General features: G+C 37.7%; 2 protein-coding genes across 2 annotated transcripts in view; one reads left to right on the forward strand and one right to left on the reverse strand.

Moving 5' to 3' along the window:
- Nucleotides 1-9,900: 9,900 nt before the first annotated feature.
- LOC149812089 (sulfate transporter 1.3-like) lies at nucleotides 9,901-15,442 on the forward strand. The gene is made up of 13 exons (XM_089992643.1): nucleotides 9,901-10,355; nucleotides 10,440-10,488; nucleotides 10,630-10,837; nucleotides 10,924-11,098; nucleotides 11,175-11,240; nucleotides 11,322-11,435; nucleotides 11,545-11,661; nucleotides 11,746-11,872; nucleotides 11,970-12,256; nucleotides 12,371-12,561; nucleotides 12,640-12,725; nucleotides 12,815-12,891; nucleotides 15,206-15,442. The coding sequence occupies exons 1-13, from the start codon at nucleotides 10,020-10,022 to the stop codon at nucleotides 15,347-15,349; spliced, it is 1,977 nt and encodes a 658-aa protein (XP_089848769.1). The 5' UTR covers nucleotides 9,901-10,019; the 3' UTR covers nucleotides 15,350-15,442.
- A 1,951-nt stretch (nucleotides 15,443-17,393) lies between these two features.
- LOC149812090 (tRNA modification GTPase) overlaps nucleotides 17,394-23,202 on the reverse strand; it is a 44,680-nt gene continuing 38,871 nt past the window's right edge. Inside the window, exons 9-10 of the mRNA XM_089992644.1 lie at nucleotides 17,906-18,148; nucleotides 17,394-17,780 (exon numbers count right to left, since the gene is read on the reverse strand). Of these exons, the coding sequence (XP_089848770.1) occupies nucleotides 17,586-17,780; nucleotides 17,906-18,148 (438 nt within the window). The 3' untranslated portion in view covers nucleotides 17,394-17,585. The remainder of the gene's footprint in view (nucleotides 17,781-17,905; nucleotides 18,149-23,202) is intronic.

Genomic DNA, 23,202 nt, shown 5'->3' on the forward strand with positions numbered 1-23,202 from the left:
AGAGGTGGTAAATATCTTTCAAATGAGTTCATTGAATTTTGTGAGATTCATGTGATATATAGACAAAATATTGATCTATATACTCCTCAACATAATGGTGTAGTTGAACATAAAAATATGACTCTTATATATATGGTTAATCCAAAGCTTATTAATTCTGATATAGATTATAATTTATGAGGTAATCCACTGTTTAGTTTATGTTATATCTTAAATAGAGTTTCATATTATAAGTCTAACATTACACCTTATAAACTTTGGAAAGGTAGAAAATCAAATTTAAATTATTTAAAAATTTAAGATTGTATTGCTTATGTAAAGCTTATTGAATCAAAATTAACTAAACTTGATCAAAAAACCAAAATAATTGTTTTCATTGGATATTATCAAAATAGTAAGACATAGATTTATGGATATTGAAACTAAAATAATTTATAATTTATCCAAGATAAATTCAAAGAAGATTTAACTTTAAAATCACTTGATGCTCCAAAAGACAATGAAAATAATCCAAAGAAAATAATCTATGAGCATGAAAATCTTAAAATTCAAAAAAGTAAAAGATCTAGAAAACCAAAAGATTTTGGTCCTGATTTTCATCTCTACATGATAAATAGAAATGTTGTTTCTCTTTTGGAAGCTATGGCCTCTCTGGATGCCCCTTCTTGGAAAGGCTATAAAGAGTGAATTAGATTCTATTATCAAAAATAAAACTTGAATTTTGGTTTATTTACCCCTTGGTTTTAAATCCTTGAGATGCAAATAAAATTTCAATAGAAAATTTTGAACTAACGACTCTATTGAAATATTTAAAGCTAAACTTATAGTTAAAGGTTTTAAACAAAAACCTGGACTTAATTATTTTAATACCTACTCTTGTAAGTGGGATTGCATCTATTAGAACTATGGATGTTTTGGCATCAATTCACAATCTTTAAATTCAACAAATGGATGTTAAAATTAGTTTTTTAAATGATGTCTTAGAAAAACAAATTTATATGGAACAACCTGAAGGATATATAACACCAAGTCAATAAAAGAAAGTTTGCAAACTGTTAAGGCCCTTGTATGGTTTGAAATAATCACCTAAACAATGATTTTAGAATGTATGCCTTTGATAAATGCATACATAATACCAAAGTAGAAGGTAGTCATGTTATAATTATTTGTCTTTATGTAGATGACATGCTAATCATGAACAATAATGTAGAATACATACATAAAGTTAATTAGACATGAGAATGATTATTCATTAACTCAATCTCACTACATTGAGAAAAATTTAAGAAAATATAATATTTATGATTGTAAGCTAGTTGCTACTTTGTTTGATCCTAGTATTAAGCTATTGATTAACATTGGAAGAAGTATATCCAAATTAGAGTATACAAGTATTATTGGCAGTCTCATATATGTTATGAATAAAACTACACCAGACATAGCTTTTAACATGAGCAAGTTGAGCTGATATATTAGTAATCCATAACAAGAGCATTGGGATGTTATCTATAAGTCCTGAAGTACTTTAAAGGAACTCTAGATTATGAGATATTCTATGAGAAAGAAGTCATTGTACTTGAAGGCTACAGTGACACAAACTAGAATCATGATTCCAATAAGTCATTATCCACAAGTGGTTGGGTATTTACCCTTTGATCTGGAGCAATTGCTTGGGGATCAAAAAGGTAAACTATGATAACTCATTCCACAATAGAAGCAAAGTTGATAGCACTAACATAAGCTAGTATGAAAGTTGAGTGGCTAAAGAATCTTTCAATAGAGATACCATTAGAAGATAAGCCAATATCTTTTATAGCTATGTGTTGCTATAGTCAAGCAAGTATATACAAAGCAAGAAGTAATATTTATGATAAAAAATCTAGACATTAGTTTAAAGCACAATTATGTGAATAGTTTACTCAAGCTAGGAGTAATCTTAACTTAATATGTGAAATCATGTCAAAACTTAGCGGATCTGTTTACAAATAAACTTTTTCGAGAAATTCTCTATGAAGTTAAAGTCTATAAAAGTAATCACCGTTGATGAAAATCCAACCACATGATAAGAGTCAAACCATGTCTAGTGGTTTAATGAAAAAAAAAGTCTCTAAGTGATTGGATTGAGCACTTAATATTTTCTCATTCCTGATGTCAAGTATTTGAATTAAATCATTTACATCAAGTATTGCAATACAACTCATTCATTCGCATCAAGTATTACAATATATTCAAATAATTCAAATCATTGACATCAAGTATTACAATGCATTCAAATAATTCGTATCAAGTATTATAATACATTCAAATAAAATTTTTAATCATTCACATCAAGTATTGCAATACAACTCATCCATTCGCATCAAGTATTATAATACATTCAAATAATTCAAATTATTATGTTCTATGTATTGCAATGCATTTAAATAGAGGTTTGTATTACAAGATTTTGCTCACTAGCTTGAGAATTTTTCCTCGTCACTTGTTTGACTTTCTTCTTCTTCTTCTTCATTGTTTACCCATCCACTTGGTACATCATTTGGATCACATTCCTCTATGAATGTTTCATCGGCCAAGCCAACCCGTTTAATAAACGGGTCGACCCGCGTAACCCGTTTATTAAACAGGTCGGGTTCGGGTTGGGGGTATGCCAACCCGTCAACCCGGCTGACCTGTTTAATAAACGGGTTAGGCGGGTGGGTCAACCCACCAACCCGTCTGCCAACCCGCCAACCCGACCCGTCAACCTGCCAACCCAACCCGCCAACCCGTCGACCCATCAACCCGACCCGCAAACCTGAGAACCTGTTTACCCGACCCAACCCATTTATTAAATGGGTTGGCGGGTCGTGTCGGGTTACCCGTTTATTAAACGGGTCGGGTTCGTGTTTGCCACAACCGACGTGTTTAATAAACGGGTCGGGTTCGGGTTGAGGTATGCTGACCTGCCAACCCGTCGGGTCGACCCGCCAACCCGACACGATTGCCACCTCTACTTGTGGGCGAGTACAACGTAAATGTTGACACATAGTAATGTGATGGATACAAACTGATATAGAAGAAAAACCAAACAAGTTTGGAAGCAGATCAGGTCATGCTGAACATGAGCGTTTTTGCTCATGCATCGTGGTCGTCTGTTTGCATTTTGGATGAATGCTACGTGGTTTTGTTGACTTTTGAGCTTTTTAAAATGCAAATCGGATGGCCACGATGTCAGCATGAGCAAAAACGATGATGTTCAACATGACCTGATCTGCTTCCAACAAGTTTATTCTTCTTGGGCAAAATGTCAGTTTTCTACTCGTTGACAGCTCAAGATTTTGATTTGAATAGGGTATGCATCACCTGCCTTGTTACTTGATGACAAATTAGTGCAAGTTTTCAACACCATAATCCTGAAAATAAGGGGATGGTAGTGCTTTCCAACCCAGCACCCCACCCTCCTTGTCAGTTTCTGGACTCATAGTGCCCCGAGAAACCGGCAAGGTCTCAAAGACTGTACACTCATTAGATCGGTAATTTTGACCAACTGTCTCATTTTTAGTGCCATTCTGGGCTAAACTGGGTCGGCCATGATAGTTTATTGGAATGGGAGGAATCAGTACGTCCTTAACCAGTTTAACCTCATTCAGACACACATCCTAACCGACTACAAAAAGCATAGTTGCAGGCGTTTGCTTAATCTGAACTTACAGATGTATGAAATCCAACCGGCTTGTAGGGGGGGGGGGTATTGTTTGTGCTTTTCGTTGGAAAGAAACCATCTTTTTCCTCTTGTTAAGAAGGGTGAAAAACACTGTCATGAGAAATGAAAAAGAAAAAAAAGCAAACTTTCCAGTCATAATGAGTTCACGACCCCCCACCCCTATCCCTTTTCCCCCCATGTGGAAGCACTTTTCCTTTTTGAGTATCTCTTTCAAGAGAAAGTAGCTTTCCCTCGGTGGGAATGTATGGAGGTTGAGTTCAAATTGAACTCTTAATAAGATCCATAGACCTTATGGCTGGGGTGTTTTAAACAGGTTTACACCCTTGATAGACTTACCTATGTGAGTGTGAATGTGTGAGTCATCTTCTATGGACTTGGACTTTGTCTCTAGAGCACTTATGAAACTGAGATACAATATAGGATCCTTAATGTGCAGCTTGTATATATTGGTAGACACACTATGACCACCTGAAGTGAAAGTGTGTGTTACGGTGTCTGAAAAGTCAATTAGAATTCTCAATTCAAGGCTAATGCTATTGGGGTCCCACACTAACTAAGACTAAGTTGCACTAATATGGAGGTTCAAACCCAAAAGGTGTCTTTATTTATGCACTAGATCTTCGCAAACTGTCTCTTGAGTCATCTTCTTATAGTTTTGATCAATGTGAGAGATTATTGAATTTGGCTCAAAACTATTCTTAAAATTTTCATGATTTTTTCCTACTTCTCTAAGTTCATGGGTTTCTTGTCTTTCTTATAAGTTAAGTGTAATGCCCCAAAATTTCTTAACTTGACAATTAAAGTTTTCTGAGGAAAATCCCTGAAAGTTTGAACTCTGTTGTTTTGAAAACTCTTCAAAAAGTATCTTTCTATTTTGGAAATCAAGTTTTTGCAAATCTCAGGCACGTTAGCTCGACAATCCAAACATGACCACAACGAAAGATAGCAAACAACTGAAAAGAGTACTAAAGTCTTAATAAAAAGTCACTGTACAAAGAAAATCAACAGGAGGCCCAACCCCCAGTGAAAAAAAAACCCAAAACTCCAAAACCCTGCAACGATAGCCAAAAGTCTGGAAGGAAAAGTATAGCCTCGAGCCACGTTGCATGCACCGTTGATTGACTGTCGCCGCTACTCATCACCTGCCCATAAAATGGGCCAGTCTTGCAAAAAACTAGTAGGAGTGCAAAAAGAATAAGAACAACTAGAAGGTAAAGCAACTATGCATACCACAACAACAACAATGAGAAAGGATATACTACATAGGGAACTCACCAGTATGCTAGCACGTAATACCACAAGTATGCAAAAACAACAGTTGAAGGGTAAGCATGCTTAATTTAGTTATCACTTGTTAACCGACCATGTGGGTACGTACATGACACACGATCCGAAATAGTTGAAACCAATCCGAGGGTTTATTATGCTATATATCTTAAGATACCTCAGTTGACTGACTGAATCCTATCCTAAGGGGACGATCAGTGGTCGAGAGAGCAAGCCCCAAAAGGCTCAGTAGGGATGCATCCAACTTCTACAGAAGTGTTAGGCTATCTAGTGCAACTTCTTTCCCCTAATCTCCGATGACCGGGGAAGCTGAGTCTTTTGCCCGTAAATAGCCATTAATGGCATGTCTATCAGAGTTGGTACCCTTTGTTCTCTCTCTTGGCGAAGCTAGGACAAATTGAACGCGATGGGGGTTTCTTAACCGCCGCCTCATTCTTCATGCTCTGGTCCATTAGACCCAAACGAGTATCTTGCCTGTGAAGGCTCTTGAGACCCTTTAGGTCTATTCTAAATCAGTATCATTGCACGATCGAGGCCTAATCTGCCTCGTAATACTCATTGCACCATGCCAACTATATTAGTGCCGCAATAGTACCAAAAACCAAACATTTGCCCAAACTCAGAAAACAACAGCCCTTCGTTTAACGAGGCTCTTGTCTCAAGTTAGGAAAACCAATATCTCATTTTGTAACTCACTGCAGAGTTTGAACATTGATACTTGCGCTCTTATGTTAGGCTAAGCTCTACTGTCAAACCCTGTCAATCCACGGCAGGGTTGGGACTACGACATTAAAAAGAGGAGTGACATATAAATGTATGAAATAGCAGAAGCAACAACAAATGAAATCAACAGCGACCAGGATCGCAAAACCGCATCCTGGAAGTAAAAGACAATAAAGGAAAGTGCAAAAAGAGAAGCCTTGGCACATATAGCGCGACGACAACGAAAAGTAAAGTGCAGAAAGGAAACGGGACTAGGATCGCGAAACCGCGTCCTGAAAGTAAAAGACAATAAAGAAAGGTACACTAAAAGGAAAACCTTGGCACATATAGAGCAACGACAACGATAAGTAAAGTACAGTAAAAGTAAAGTGCAGTAAAAGTAAAGTGCAGAAAAGGACATACATATATACTATATGTAAATGTTTTAATTTATTAGTTAAGTCCTTTGTTTTTAGCAGTTCATTGTTTCTGTTCCTTTTTACGCAAACCTCTACCTAGAAGGGGTGCGAGGGTCTATACGCTTATGAGCATAAGTGATCACTGTCTCGGGTCGCGTAGCACGAGAAGGCTCTGTGGTGCAATCTGCAAAGGTAAAAAGGTCAATACGCCATAATACCATGAGGAACGGGTCCGATAAGACCTCCAGTGGTACCGAACCCCAAAAACTAGGGGAGGCAAGGAGCTCAGCTCCGTGCACAAGAAGGATAGAGGTAACAAGGCAGGGGAGGGAGCAAAGGCTCTCTGCCAGACCCACCTCATAGGAAACAGGGTAGAGGGGCACAACCTCCCGTTGGAAACGAATCAGGAAGAAAGTAGGGGGGCTTCACCCTCGGATGAGAGGCCGAAGGTGGAAGGGAGAGCTTCACCCCCTGCTTGCAAAATACGGGAGGCGGGGGGCAGTGCCTCGTGCCGGGAAGCAATAGGAGAGCAGGGGGAGCTTCGCCCCCTGCTGGAAAGCACAAGGCAAGGGGCAAAGCCCCCTGCCGAGGATCACAGGAAGGCAGAGGCCTCGCCGCCTTGCTAGAAAATGCAAGGCAGAGGGCGAAGCCCCTTGTCGAGAAACATAAGATGGCAGAGGCTCGCCCCTTGCCAGAAAACACAAGGCAGAGGGGGAAAAACCCCCTGCAGCAACACATAAGAAGGCAGGGAGCTCGCCCCCTACCTGAGAACATAAGAAGGCAGGGTGCTCGCCCCCTGCCGAAAAACACAAGAAGGCAAGGGGTTCGCCCCCTGTCGGAAAACACAAGGCAGGGGGGGTGAAACCCCCTGCTAGAAAACTTAAGAAGGCAGGGGGCGCACCCCCCTGCCGAAAAACACGAGAAGGCAGAGGGCTCGCCCCTTGCAGGGAAACACAAGGCAGGGGGCGAAACCCCCCTGCCGGAAACCACCAACCCCTCCTACCGAAAAGCAGAAAGGAGGCATAAGGGGCCACCCTCCTGCCGGAAAACCAACGGTGGCAGGGGCCCACCCCTCTGCCAGAAAGCCTAAGAAGAAGGCAGGGGGCACCCCGCTGCCAAAAGCCACCCCCTCTCTGCCCTGCCAAGGCCGCAGGCAGAGGGGTTCACTTCCCCCTCTCTTGCAGGAAAACAAGAAGATAAGGGAGAGGGGGACTCACTTGGAGGTCGCCAGCGGAGACAGATGGCGCCAAACGGAGGCGGATAGTGGGTGTCGACGACGACGGGTGGTAGGGACGGCGAGAAGGAGAGGGAAGCCGAAGAAAGGGGGAAATCGGGGGAGCCGAGAGGCGGGAGAAGGGGCGTCGAGGAGAGGAGAGGCGACGGGGAGGGGAAGCATTTGATGCTTCCCCCCTGCTTCATTTATAAGCAGCAAAGGGGGCGGGCACCGCTCGATAGGCCCTTACTGCCTACCGATAGCCCTCCTCTTTACGGGACTCAGATCCGGATCGGATCCAGATCCGACCCGGGTCCATATTTTTTCCTGGGTTTTACATTTAGTCTCATATTGAAAGTTGTAGGAACTTTTTTTATCCTTACGTAGAGGGGTAGTGCCTTAAAGGATAAGGTCCTCAAAGGGCATTGAATATTGAGCTTGTGTATCTCTTTATTCTTAAATTTTGAACTTTAGATCTTGAATCTTAGATCTTTATTTTTTACTTGAGTTTGGGTTTGACCTCTCTTTTTAGTACTTGGAACAAATTTAATCCTTAAGTCTAAAATTGACCTTTGACCAAGCCTTAAAATTGTTATTGACTTTGCATTTATCTTTGAATCTTCTTTTATCTTATCTGGATCCGTATGGACCAAGTCCAATGTTGTTGCATGGGGCTTTTATGGTCTTAACGGTCCACTAGTCGCCCCTTCTTTGATTATTGACTTTTTAACCCATCCTAGATGGTCTTGACCCTGATAGTCTCATTTTGGACTTGATCATTGCCCTTTTGGTCCAGTTTTTTGCCCTTAGATTCCTAGCCATTTGGGCATTGATGATGGCCCGTCATGCCCATTTATTCTTAGTTGTTTGGACTCATTTAAGGCCCTTTTATGAGTTTTATGGGTGGCCTAGGAGCTAGGGCCTATATAAACTAATCTCTCTCATAAGCTTGGCTCTCTTCTACTCTATGTTGTTGCAAGATTTAGATCCGATTGCAATTCGGATTTATTTCTAAGATTCATACTTGCTTACAGTCTCAATCTATACTCTACAGTCTCAATCTATACTCATTTGAATGCAGGATCCATACTCATATTTGAACTCATGATCCATACCCAATTCGAGCTTAAATCTTCTTTTCCTAATCAAGAGGTTGTTTCAAGGCGTCCCTCACCCTGTGCAGGGCGTTGATCGATTTTTCATGAAAAGGAGAAAGCTCGATTGTACTGGGAGCATAGTTGCACGAGTATCTATTGCATCAAAAACTTGATCTTAAGTAGAGTAACTATCCAAAGATAGCGTGTATACACGTGCTGCCTCAGAGCATACCTGACCTACTAAGTTAAGGCATAAGTTTTTCTGCTTTTGGGCCCCATAACTGACAGATTGTCAGCCAAAGATGGAGGGCACTAGGTGTAGCGGCACACTGAAAGCATGCCATGTGATGGCACCTGATCCTGGCTCCATCCTTAACCACAAGGCCGAAACTGAGCCTACTCCCGGGTAGGCAAGGAGGACATGGAGTTTTACGCCAGCATACTCGGTGATCGAGGCTGTTTTTTCCTCCAGTTAAAAAAAAAGAAGTTTCTACTGTATTGCGCTTGTATTTCATGTACATTTTGTAAGCATATTATTCCGAAGATTTTATATTCGTAATCGTAGTTGTCGGGTTGTCAGAATGCGAAATTTGGCCTTCATTGGGCCAACAAGGTCAGACCGAGAGTTTTTCCACTCTGCACGCCATCTGTCAATAGGTGGTGGGGTGTCTCCATCCCCACTGGACCTGCTGTACAAAAGCCAGAAGCTTTCTCCTAATGAATGAAAAGTTTCAGTGCCGGTTCAAAGCTATATAATTTAACAGTCTTGCTCTAATTGTCGTTTGTATTCCAGGATTTCTTGTCATGTATTTGTTTGGTTTCTGACGTTGGGCCCACTGTGCTGTTTCATGTTAGTCACGAGATTTTGATGGGTATCTACATGCCTTAAAAAATATGTTTTCTTTATTTTAAAATTGTCGTTTTTACAGATTCGAGAATAATGTCTTTCCTCATATACACCGTACTGCCTTGAAAGCTTAAAAATTCATTTCTTGGTCCTCTAAAATCAGTTTTATGCTAGTCATGGAGTTCAAGTGGATTTCTGCTTGTGTTAGAGAAAATGTTTCATTCTTTGGTTGTATTGATGCTTCATGCATTTTGGTTCAGTGAGTTTTGTCATAAATAAATAACTAAAATAAAGGATTAAATGTTTGGTCTCAGTGGAATCAACTAACTGAAATAAGGGATTAGGTAGTTTGTTTCATTTGATCCCAGGTTGCATATTTCAGTGTCATGGAAATGATTATCATGTAGATCATTCTCCTTCAAGTGAATTCAGATCTTTTTGCTTTTCATCTGGTTAGTTGATCCTATCCGTCTTTAGATTCTGAGTTCTTTGATTTCAGTATCCTAGTTTCAAACCATTGAGTTGCTGCTTTCTGTGAAAAAATTGGTGTCTTTTTAGATGATTTTATGGTTGAATTTGGCTATTTAGATATCAACAGCTGATCTGCGAAAAAGTTTGAAGTTGCTTTGATCTTGTGTTTGTTTTTTCACTTGATTTGTAATTGAAATGAACTGTTGTTGAGTTTCTTTGGCTCAGTTGTGCATAAATACTGTATTGGACTTTGGAAAGGAGAGAAAAGGTAAAATTTTAGATGGGCCACTCTGTAGTTGATGAGCATGAAACAGAGGATTCAGACTTTACAAAGACTCCATCCTCTGGAATCCTTGGAAATGATCCACCATTGGTTCACAGGGTCGGTATTCCTCCTAGAGAACATTTGGTGAAAGAATTTAAGACGACAGTTTTGGAGACCCTCTTCGCAGATGACCCGTTGCGCAATTTTAAAGATCAGCCCAGATCGAAGAAGATTGTTCTTGGTATTCAGGCTGTGTTTCCAATACTAGAGTGGGGAAGGGAATATAATTACAAGAAATTCATTGGTGATTTTGTTGCTGGACTGACTATTGCTAGTCTAGCTATTCCACAGGTTGGAATTTCAAGACATCTTGCTTTGGTTTCTTCTGAAAATTTTGGGTGTTTGTTCCTAAGCATAGTTTTTTATGAAAATTAGGATATTGGATATGCAAGGTTGGCACATTTGGATGCCCAATATGGATTACGTAAGTTTCTTTCATCCTGTAGCATTGGCATCTAGGAGTTAACTGTTTAATCAACCAAAGCTCTCTGTTGAAGCACTTTTTTTTGTGTTCTGCATCTATGTCAGGATGCTGATACTGTATCTTTCTTTTTGTGGCTATCAGACTCCAGTTTTGTGCCACCATTGATTTACTCTGTCCTGGGGAGCTCCAGAGACATTGCTATTGGGCCGGTTGCTGTGGTATCTCTCTTGCTGGGCTCTTTGCTTCAAAAGGAGATTGATCCTACACATAATCCAGTGGAATACCATCGCCTTGCTTTCACTGCCACATTCTTTGCTGGTGTAACTCAAGCAGCACTTGGGTTTTTCAGGTGAATTGTAGCTTTATGTTACTTCTAATCAAGTAGCAGTTTGATCACATTTATGGTGAGTTTGATGACTGGAACCCCTATTTCAGGCTAGGTTTCCTAGTTGACTTCCTATCTCATGCTGCCGTGGTGGGGTTCATGGCTGGTGCAGCAGTTACAATTACCCTACAACAGCTGAAAGGTTTTCTTGGCATCAAGGAATTCACCACGAAGACGGGTATTGTATCTGTTATGCAATCAGTATGGGGCTCAGTGCATCATGGGGTATGAAATCATCACACTCACTGATATATCTCTTTGCAAATTACAGAAACCAACTATTGTTATCTGTTCTGTGTAGTGGAACTGGCAGACCATCCTCATCGGTATAGCCTTCCTGTCCTTCCTTCTATTAACTAAATATATTGTAAGAGCATTTTGTGCTTAATTTTGCTTCCATCCTTTGCTGCTTTTGGAGGCTGGCTTATGTGGTTTCAGATGTTACCAGGCAAAGAGGAACAAGCACCTTTTCTGGGTGGCTGCGGTCTCACCTATGATCTCAGTGGTGTTGTCCACCTTTTTTGTTTACATAACCCGAGCAGACAATCACGGTGTACAAATTGTGAGTATTCATCTCCGATTTGGTGTTGCAGGTCACAAATTTATTTTGATTCTTTTTTGGTCCAATTGATGCTTAAAGTAACAGGCTACTGCATTTTTGTGAATGGAAGGTGGGCAACATACCAAAGGGGATAAATAAACCCTCAGCTAATCAAATTTATTTCACTGGAGGTTATGTAGGCAAAGGTTTCAAGATTGGTGTGATAGCAGCTTTTATAGCACTTACAGTATGCAAGATCAAACTCATATCTGTTCTTATTTGCTCCAATCCCATATCCTGAACTAAAAAGAAAATCTTATGAATTTATCAGGAAGCAATAGCAATAGGGAGAACATTTGCTGCAATGAAAGACTATAATATAGATGGCAACAAAGAAATGGTGGCACTAGGGATAATGAATATTGCAGGTTCATTGACTTCTTGCTATGTTACAACAGGTTGGCAAGAAAATTTTTTATATGATTGGAAAAATCTATCTATTAGTTAATATTGTGGAGGTGTTCATAATTTTGGGGTTAATTCCTTGTTATCCAGGTTCCTTTTCCCGCTCTTCAGTGAACTACATGGCCGGCTGCCAAACAGCCCTGTCAAACATGGTGATGTCTATTGTAGTATTGCTAACACTAGAGCTGATCACGCCCCTCTTCCATTACACCCCAAATGCGATTTTAGCAGCTATCATTACTTCTGCAGTGGTTGGACTGATTGATTTTAAGGCAGCATGGGTTATCTGGAAAATTGACAAACTGGATTTCCTAACATGCTTGGGAGCCTTCCTCGGTGTGCTGTTTGTATCTGTTGAGATAGGCCTTCTGATTGCAGTAAGGAACACACCCTTTTATGTAAATAAACTTTATCACAAGCTTTCAACCAACCAATTTGTTTTGAGCAGAATAAGAAACGACATCTTTCTTCTTGTGATCTCTTGTAATCAGGTCTCAATCTCATTTGCAAGAATTCTTCTTCATGTTATACGTCCACACACAGCATTACTTGGGAATATCCCTCGGACAACTATCTATAGTAACATTGAGCAATATCCAGATGCAGTCAAAATTCCTGGTATTCTAATCACAAGAATTGATTCAGCAATCTACTTCTCTAACTCAAACTATGTCAGAGAGAGGTAAGCCGTCAGGATATTTAATCTCTCCAGATTTTCTTATGATCCAGACAGGCTTACAAGCAAGTTCATGTTTTTCAGGATATTGAGATGGTTATCAGACGAAGAAGAGAAATTAAATGTGATGGGTCAACCAAGGATCCAATTCTTGGTTATAGAGATGTCACGTAAGAAATTCTGCCAAGAAACTTTGATGTCCATGTATTCTGAGAGATATTTCTGAGATATATGCTCGTTTTGTGGTTGTTATTTTCAGCTGTTATTGACATTGATACCAGTGGTATCCATGCCATGGAAGAACTATATAAAAGTCTGCAAAAGCGTGAAGTTCAGGTATGCAATTTTATCAACTCTGTTCACTAGTTGAAATACCACTATAATAGTATCCAATGTCATAAATCTTGTTCCCAGCAAAAGATTGGTGAGTGAAAATCTCATGATATTTTGAAAAATTTGGCCTTTCTTGGAAAAATATTGGTACATACAAAAGTATAAAACATAAAATTAAATTAAATATAAAAAGTACATAAATTTGTTTTTATTAATTTAAACTATGGATATCTTGAAAATATCACATTTTTTGGTAATATATCGGCCTTTGAAGATATCATCATAAAACCATGATATCTTTGAAATATTTGGCAGGCTTGAATTCCTACACATCCACTCATGGTTGGCAATATTTGCGACAGAGCTAGGATATACATGAACTTGAACAACATATACTTAAGTTACTTCTTCCATCAACCTCTCATTCTTAAATGATTCATAGATCACGATGATGATCTCTTTGTCTGATCTAATGACCAACGGCAAGATTGTGATGTTTGTTAGAATCGATTATGTATGTAAGTATGTTCAAGTATGCATTTTCATTATTTCATATCTACTATACTGTAAGATCCATTTAGTTGGATTCTGAGCAAAAACATACTACGGAGCCATAAATGGAAACACATCCCTAGTTACTTACACAATGCAACAAGTTTGGAGGTCCCAAACTACATAATTGGCAATACAAATCAAATATGTGAAAAGACTGAAATGAGCTCTGTCTTAGATGGAAAATTCTCCACACAAACTGTGCAGATCTTTAATGTCATATTGCAGAAAGTCAATTATTACCACTCTTCCCTGATTGCATTTTGGATTACAAACAGACATTCCACAAACATGCATGCTACCCGCAGGACTGTTTTTCTTTTCATTCCACATATATAGCATAGAATAATATCATGAGTGATCAAATTTTGGAGATAACACAAAGTTCACCAAAATATTCTTGTCATTGATTCACCACTGTTCTTCTTTTTCTTTCTTTTTCTTTTTTCCTGATTTGAGACACTATCTCGACTATCACTGTTTAGTGAATGGTATTTTTCCTTTCTAAAGAGAATCAGGTGGCTATTATAGCCATCGCAAAAAAAGAGACATTTTTTGGAGTGAGATGACTTTTTCCTTGGGATAAAATGTAACCTCCTAATAATGAGCTGACAACTGCTACAATGGTGCGTGGCTGTCTCTTCAGTCTTGGATGTGATACCACCAGAACTAGGCTTCATTTTACTGATTTCTTTGCTCATCACATCGAGATTGTGACAAAAAATTCTCTCTTCAGAAAAATATTATAACACTAACAGAATCACAACAATGAAAATTCATTGTTCGAGTACTTGCTTCATTATCCTGTCATACTTGAAAGTCTATTCATATGTATCAAAACTTATCGATGGGGCTGTTATTTATGGATTACTGATACTATTGAAAAGAAACACCTATTCCACAATTCTACTCCTGTCTTTAAATTATTTTACTTTTTGGAGTTTCCAAATCGTCTGTAGCACGTTCTCAAAAATCTTGACCTTGCAGGAGAGCTACTACACTGAACAGTCAAAATTGGATATTTTATGTTTAGTTTTGCTTTGCAAGATTGTGCACTTTGATAGATGTAACTGAATGGGTCTCTACATATAAACCAGCTCCATTGGCATAAACCCTGATTGTCAATCAATAGAAGAAAGCAACTTGATCAAAGCTCTGAACCACTAAACAAGACCTGCAAAATTGTTCCTTACCATGACAGTATTGCCCATACATGTCATCTACAATAATGTGCATTGGGAAAGTTGGCCCCAAGATTTTGCACTCTAAGAAATCTCACTTCATTTTGCAAAAGAAATGTAAGATGATATATCATAAAATTAATATGTATATGTTCTTGGAATGCAATATTGCAAATATCCAATATGCAGCTTTCCATTAATTTTTCTCTGTTAATGACATTTTTTTAGACACTTTCTAGATAAAAAGTTGAAGATTATGACAAAGTCAAGGATCTGACTTTAGAATGTTTTACCTTTGATTCTTGAATATGCTGAGCTGACCCATTATAAGGAACAGGCCACCCTTCCAAATGGTACATTGACTGTAGGAGTAGAGTAAGAATGCTAACATGCCTCCACCATTCCATTCCCAGGATTACTGTTCCTTCCTTTGCCTTTGGTCTCCATAATAAGCATTTCAATTAGGTTCCATCCAGAAATAGGCTTGGCAACATGACACGAATAATACCAGTGCATGTGAGACCACATTCATCAAGTGTAGTCAGATTCTTACTAGTTTTCATGAAAAATCTTTTCTTGTGCAGTTTATACTTGCTAACCCGGGGAACAAAGTGATCCACAAGCTTCATGAATCTAAGTTCAATGAAATGATTGGTGATGACAAGATCTTTCTTAGCGTCGCGGAAGCCGTGCAAACCTGTTCATCAAAGGTCAAGCATGAGGTGTAATTTGGTGAAAATGCATGTATGTGTTCGCGTGTATTATTCAACAATCTCTACCTTTATGAATAATGAGAACTTGAATGACAAGTATTCAGAAGATGTACAGCAAGAGGCACCCACCCCCATAGTTCTGTAACCTGCTATCTACATGGAATCAATAAGAAAAAAATGCAAAGCATTTGAGCAAGAAACAATTTGTTAATGCACTGCAATATTGGATGAATGTGAACAGCACTTGCTAATGTGACAATAGGGGGTGGTGTGAACCCATTTTGACAGGAAAGCTGTTTTTTTGGCAAAATAGATGTGGCCTATCACATATTTCTCGTAATATTTCTCGTAAGCATGTTTGTTTACTCTTTGTAAGAAAGAGACCCTATTTCTTATGAAAGGGCATGAAACAAACCCCCCTCTAGTAAAAGAGCAGCAGGCTGGTAAACAAGCCGAATGACCCATGCTTGAGGAGTTCAAGCTTGGCTTGTTTATGTTGCAAGCCAAACTCAACTTGGGCTCATGATGAGCACAGCTTGAGCTGACTTATTTAAAAAAAAAAATATACGCTGTTCCAAAACTTTAAGCGATATAATTAAACTCTAAAGCTGTTCAGCCGAGCTTACCAAATTACCCGGCCCACTTAATGGTCCCACGCATCCTAGAGCTCACCATCACCCAACACTAGTTGTGTCAGTGGGTCGAGTTTGACCAAAAACAGACCCATACCAAACCTTATAAGGTCAGGGTTTGGCGATAAACAAGGAGGTCCGATTAGAATCAAGGTTATTCAAAAGATCTGATTAATATATGGAACCGGGTATGGTTTATGAAATTTCATATAGACCCAGGCCCGACCTGAGTTCCGACTAAGGTCCGCAACTTTTCAATGTAAAAAAGATAAGATATTATTTAAGCTGGTCTGGTTCATGTAATCCTTATAGGGTCTGGGTATGATTTGTCTTATGGTAGGTCCGATTGGACCTGAGTCCAGACCCGATACCAGCATCTTAAATCAGATATGGGTTTGCACCCACCTGGGTCTGAACCAAACCTGACTCATTGACACCCCTATCCGGGACGATGGGAAGCCAAAGAGAGACCCAAGGGGGTCTTCTGCTGGCTAAACCTAGACGTTGCCAACTGGCTAGGCCCAACGTTGAGAGAGGCTGTTATGATCCAACTATAATTAAAATAAGAACGTGCATGTCCATGGGTGCTTATTGACTAGGTCCATCGTAGGTCCAAGTCAGACAGTGTTAAGCATGGGTGGTGAAGCAATTTGTTTACCCAATAAGGTCAGGCTTGGTCAGGAACAAATTGTACCTGGACTTAGCCCAACATCCACTTGGATCACATTTAATTGGACCATGCCACGTGCTTGGTGCCCCAATGTCCACTACCATTGAACCAAGAACAATATATATAGGCAGCAAGGTGACAAACGTTCAAAACAGAAAAATAACGGCTGCCAAATTTTCATGAGAAATTGAAAAGATTTCATATTTTTTGCATTTTCATAGGAAAAATATTGGCAGAAGTAAATAAACTAAAAATGAAACATAATTGCAAGAAGAAATAAAAATAACTAAAAACTTAAATATTGTTGATAAAATAGTGATAACCTACTTTTTTAACCAAAAATATCGAGATGCTTTGGTGTTTGACATGGCAACCTAAAATACTATATTTTATGGTAATTTTCAAAATATTGGGTGATATTTGTGACAGATAAAACCGCAGATAATGGCAAGAATAGGCAACAAAAATGTAAGGACTAATAGACTGAAAACGAGCAAACACAGCACAGAGACAAAATACTTACGTGGTTCAATCAGAAAGACCTATGCCAACGAATTTTTTTTAAGATTAGTGTCTTCAAATCTTAATTTTTTTTACAAGCAATGACAGGTTTGACGGTGCATGGTTTGCAGATGAAAACAATTTAAATCATGTCTGCACATAAATCTAACTTATGCCTCTAACCATTCAGCATGAGCTAACCGATCTTGTTGAAAGGGCACTAGACGGTGCAAATCACGTGTGCCTTCTTTTACCCTTTTTATAATCTCGATTTACTAAAAGTAACACGTGCTTCAATCTCATCGTTACATGATAACTTACAGACTATATGATACTCCTAACCAGCAAAATATATATACAAATAAACTGATTTGCCTTAAAATAGCAAAATTTGAAGGGATGATCTAGCAGCTCCACTTTTGGTGATTTCCAAAATAATCCAGCAAAATCATTTGCCAATGCAGAATTTGCTAAAAATATTTGTTAAAACCTCTTCTGACATGTCCACCCCAGTTATCTGTCCAAGCGCCATGACAGCATCCCTCAAGTCAATTGTCCAAAAATCCACAGGCAGACCCTCACTAATTGATGATTTCAATCTTGAAAGTGCTTCCCTGGTGCGGAGAAGCTGCTCAGCTTGTCTCTAAAAGAAAATTTTTCTATATTAGTGTTTTGCAGAATGATGTCTTGCATTAAACTGAGATGGGAATTAATGGAAAAATTAGGGAAGAAAATGAAGCATATGCTAAGTTTTTAGATGTCGGAGACCTGGTTAATAGCCCATCTGCGGCCTCCCGACAGAATCTTGTCGAGACCTAGTACTTCAAGTATTGCAGACTCCAGATCAGGTAGTCCTTGCCCAGTGATGGCACATGTTGGAACATGCTTAGTGAAGATGCCTACCATTGTGTCCAGAAATTGGAAAGAAGCAGATGGTGCACAATCTATTTTGTTGATAACCAAGATCACAGGTGTTATAGGACCATTGGATTTCTGTCGTTGTAAATCGATCTACATTAGAGATGCTGTTGCTTAATTCAAGGATGATGGTGCAAATACAAGAATACTATTTAAGATATGACAAATGAAAAAAAAGTGGATCATTTCATACTGAAAATGTTTGATAGCAATCCATGATTATGTAACCGATGATGCAACTGCTGATGTTAGCATCTTATTAGAACAAAAAAAAAAATCATAGAAAGGGAAATTAAGAAAATATATACATGTATTATCTACTAATATGAAGCATGAAAGCAATATTTGTTCGATCACCTGGAATATTCAAATCATCTAATTTTAGGGTTCGGAACAGTTTCTGTAATCTCATTTGCATTACTACATGGATGCATGCATGCACACACACACACATATTTTTTAACATTCAATCACATGCCAAAGAAGAGACCCACACTTGGCTAAAACTGCCCTTCCCAATGGAGGGGCGAAAATCAAAGGTGTTTAACAAAATTTATGGAAAAAATTACAATTGGTATATTTAGGTAAGTTGGAATTTTGTAAGAAAGAGAGTCCACAATACCCACAAGGGGTACAAGCACAAGCCACCAAGGGCACACAAACACAAGCCACTAAGGGCACAAGCGCAGAGGCCACTAAGGACTAAAGAGAGCACACACAAACACTTAAAAAATAATATTGTATTAGAGCTGAATATGCTCAATGAATACAAGAGGGGGAGATCCCCTATATATACAAAAGAGGAGCACTAACTAGCCGTTAAACTAGTCCTAACGGATAGTCAAGGCTCGGTCAAAACAGCCAAAAAATACAAATAGAAAAAATAATTATAAAAATATTATATATAATATGCATATAGTATATGTAATATATACAACTAAAGTGTATATATAAATATAAATATAAATATAAATATAAATATAAATATAAATATAAATATAAATATAAATATAAATATAAATATAAATATATAATATTTAACACCCCCTTCAAACTTATAGTGATATCACTGAAAGTTTGCCCAAAAGAAACTGGAACTGTAGCGATGGTAGAACTTTAGTGAAAAAAACAGTCGACTGATACTTCAATAGGACATATGAAAGCATGATGGTTTCTCTTAAGTCTTAAGTACTCCTCACGAACATAATGACAGTCTATCTCAATATGCTTAGTACATTCATGAAAGGTACTATTGTTGGCGATGTAAACAACACTCTTGTTACAACACAACTTGGAGGGTTGAACCATGTAGACACCTATGTGTTCGAGAAGTTGCTTCAACCACACAATCTCTGAAGTGGTAATAGCCATAACCCTACACTCGGCTTCGGCAGATGAGAGAGACACCTTTTGTTACTTCTTGCATTTTCACGACAACAAAGAGTCACCTACAAAAATACAAAAACCTGTGGTTAAGTGACGATCATTTATATCGCTTCCCTATTTAGAATAAACAATCATTTCTAACAGGGAATAACATAATAAAAAAAATCATTATTAATAGTATTTTTTAATATATCTAACAATCTGCATCACAACACTCATATATACTGTGGTGGGAGAATGTTGAAATTGTCTAACAAAATGAACATGAAAAATATCAGGTCTAGTAATAGAGAGATAAGTTAGAGCTTCAATCATCAGTTTGTATGGAGTTGGATCATCCAAAGGTTCTCCATCATCTTTCTTCATTTTAGTATTTACAACCTCAGAAGTATCAACTTTTATTATTAGTAATCCCAAATTGAGCTACAATTTCAGCTGTGTGCTTAGTCTGTAACAAGAGATAGCTACGAGGTGAGTATGCAACTTCTATACTAAGAAAATAACGAAGAAAACAAAGATTTGTTATTTCAAAGTTAACTTTAAGGATAGCTTTGATATGACTAACTCCCTGCTTATCGCATCCCGTTATGACCATATCATCAACAAAAAATAATAAAATCACCATCCTGCATTAGAAGACTTAACAAATAATATAGTGTCAGTATAACATGATTTAAATCTCAATTTAATCACACTTCTGAATTGATCGTACCACGCCTTGGGAACTTGTTTCAAGCTATACAAGGTTTTCCGCAAGCGAAGAACTTTTCCATGTGCCAAATTTAATCTTGGAGGGGGTCCTATATATACTTCTTTGTTAAGGTTCACATTAAGAAAACCGTTCTTTACGTCCATTTGGTAAATAGATTATGTTCTAATAGATGCAATCTATTACTATAAGAGTACAAACAGTGGTCATTCTAACAACAAGAGCAAAAGTTTTTTCGTAGTTTGTATCATATTCTTGAATATATCATTTGGAAACTAATCTAGCCTTATATATTTCTAATAACCCATCACACTTTTATAGACTCACCTACATCCTACAGGTTTCTTTCCTAAGGGTAAATATTGGATTTTTCAAGTTCTAGCTTTTTCTAATGCATCCAACTGATTCTTCATTGATTTTATCCATTCAAGGTGGTCCTTAGCCTCACTATATGTAGCGGCTTCAAAGTAAGAATGAATGGCCATGAGACATAATCTATATTTTGGATTAAAAGATTCATAGGATGCAAATCTACTAGGTACTTTAGATATCCGAGAGGATCTTCTAATTTTAGGTTCTCTTAAGTCTTGATCTTGAGAATATTTTTCTAGGGCACATGAAGGGTGATCAATAGTCTGGTGGGTATAAACTTGGGTGTCTTGATGGAATTCATCAACAATTTCATTAATAGATGGAGGATCACTATTATGCACTCCATCTTCATGCACATCATTATCATGCACTTCACTATCACATATATCAATATCATCAACAATAACATCATCAGATACATTTGTATCACAAGAATTATGTAGATACATTTGTATCACAAGAATTATGTTTATTGACTCATATTCTTCCTTAGACTCAACCATATCAAATCCATTTTCATTTTCAAGAAAAGTAACGTTTCTTGAAACATATAGCATATGGTTTTTAAGATTATAACATTTATATTTTTTTTAGTTTTTGGCATATCCTAAGAAAATACATAAGATTGCTTTTGGAGAAAGTTTATCATTTTTGTTAGTGAAGACAAAATATTTACAACAAAAAACTCTTAATCTTTTGTAATCGGGAAAGATTTTAAACTTTTCAATGGGTGAAATATGTTTTAGAGAAGATGAAGGCATTCTATTAATTAAATAAATTGTTGTAAGAGCGGCCTCAGTCGAAAAAATTTTAGGGATATTTTTTTTAAATAAGAAGGGTTCTTGTGGTTTCAATAATATATCAATGTTTTCTTTCGGCTAAAACATTTTTTTAGGAGTATTAAGACAAGATCTTTGATGCACAATCACATAATGATCAAGACAGTTCTTAAAATCATTAGATAAAAATTCTCGACCAGAGTCAAACCGAAAAACTTTGATGTTGGTTTTAAATTGATTTTATCTAGGTTGTGAATTTTTTAAAACAAGTGAATACTTCATATCTGAGTCTAAGAAACTAATGTTAAATTGTACATATATGCATTTATATATATGCATATTATATATATATTATTGATGTATATATTTTATTTTTTTTTATCTAGTATATTTAGAACTAGAGTTGGACTAGTCAACACTTTGTTGACTAGTCAAAGGAGTCGTTGGACTAACTTCAGCTGCTCTATTTCCAGCCGTTGGAGCTAGTCCAACGACTCTTTTGAGTCCCTCTCCTTCTTGCCTCTTGCTTGTATATAATAAATAGAGGTGTTCCCCCTATCTTGTAAAATAATACTTCTTGCATGGTGATGAATAAAATAATATTTATTTTTAGCCCTCTTATGAAATACCTTGTGTGGGTTTGGTATAGAGTGTGCCCTTTTGTGGACACTTATGCATGTTCTTTTGAATCTTTGGTGAGCATATTGAGTGTGATTGAAAGATTCTTGTTTCTCTATATGGTATCAGACCCTTGGTTGCTCGTCTCTTGAAGATTGCTTGTTGCCTCATTTTATGTACCCAAGGAAGAAAGAAAGATCTTCTTGGTGAATCAAAGTGTTCATGGAATTGTGTGTGGCTTGTTGGCTTGGGTGACTGTGGTGGTATGTTTGTGCTAGTTCGTGGTGGTGCACTCGTGCTAGTTCTCTTTCTTTTCTCATGTATTCTCTCATCTCATCTCTTTTACCTCATCTCTTTCTCTCTTTGTAAGAATGGATGACAATGAAAAAGTCACCATCATACCCATGAAGCTCAATGATACAAACTTTGTAATATGGTCTCCAATAATGAAGCACCACATATAGGAAAAGGGATTATGGGGATTAGTTGATGGTTCTAATCCGGAGCCTAAAATAGTCCTCACAAAGGTTGAAAATGAAAAAGAAGTGTCTCTTGCAGATGGTGAGAAGGCTAAGACACTAGCGACTTATGAAAAAAGTGAAAAGAGTAGAGAATGGGGCATGCCAAGATTATGTCTTGGTTAATCAATAGCGTAGATATTAAAAAGTGCTCTAGTCTCGCAAAGTTTGAGCATGCCAACAAAGCATGAGAATACCTTAATAATATGTATTCCCTTAAAGATATTGCAAAACATAGTTCGGACAATGATTCAAAAGGACAAAAGTATTAGAGAATACTACAATGAATTGTCCGAACTTTGAAAAGAATTATCTATCCTTGAGCCTAAGTGGCATTGCCCGGAAGATATAGAGCTCCAGCAAAAGCAACTTGCGAAACATTTTTATCAATTTATAAATTGTTTGAGACCGGATTTTGAAAGCACCAAATTCGCGCTTCTTCATAAAGGGAATTTTTTTTCTATTGTTGACACTCTTGAATAATTGAGTATGGAAGAAAATAGGCTAAGAGGGCACCCCTTAAAAAATGAAGATGACTCTGTTTTAGCCATCTCTAGACCGAAAAACTACATGTGTCATTACAAACCACCTCATTGAAAACAAGGAAATGAGGTTGACAACAAACCTTATTGGAAACAAGGCAATGAGTATGACAAGAAAAAGATTATTTGTTATAATTGTCATGAGTCGGGACATACCAAAGCTTAATGTCCTAGAATTAGAAAAAGGAAAGAAAAGAAGGTGGCTTTGGTTGGTTCGTCTCAA

This window comes from Nuphar pumila, chromosome 17 (genome assembly GCF_984573655.1).
Source record: "Nuphar pumila chromosome 17, dmNupPumi1.hap1.1, whole genome shotgun sequence".
Lineage (NCBI taxonomy): Eukaryota > Viridiplantae > Streptophyta > Magnoliopsida > Nymphaeales > Nymphaeaceae > Nuphar > Nuphar pumila.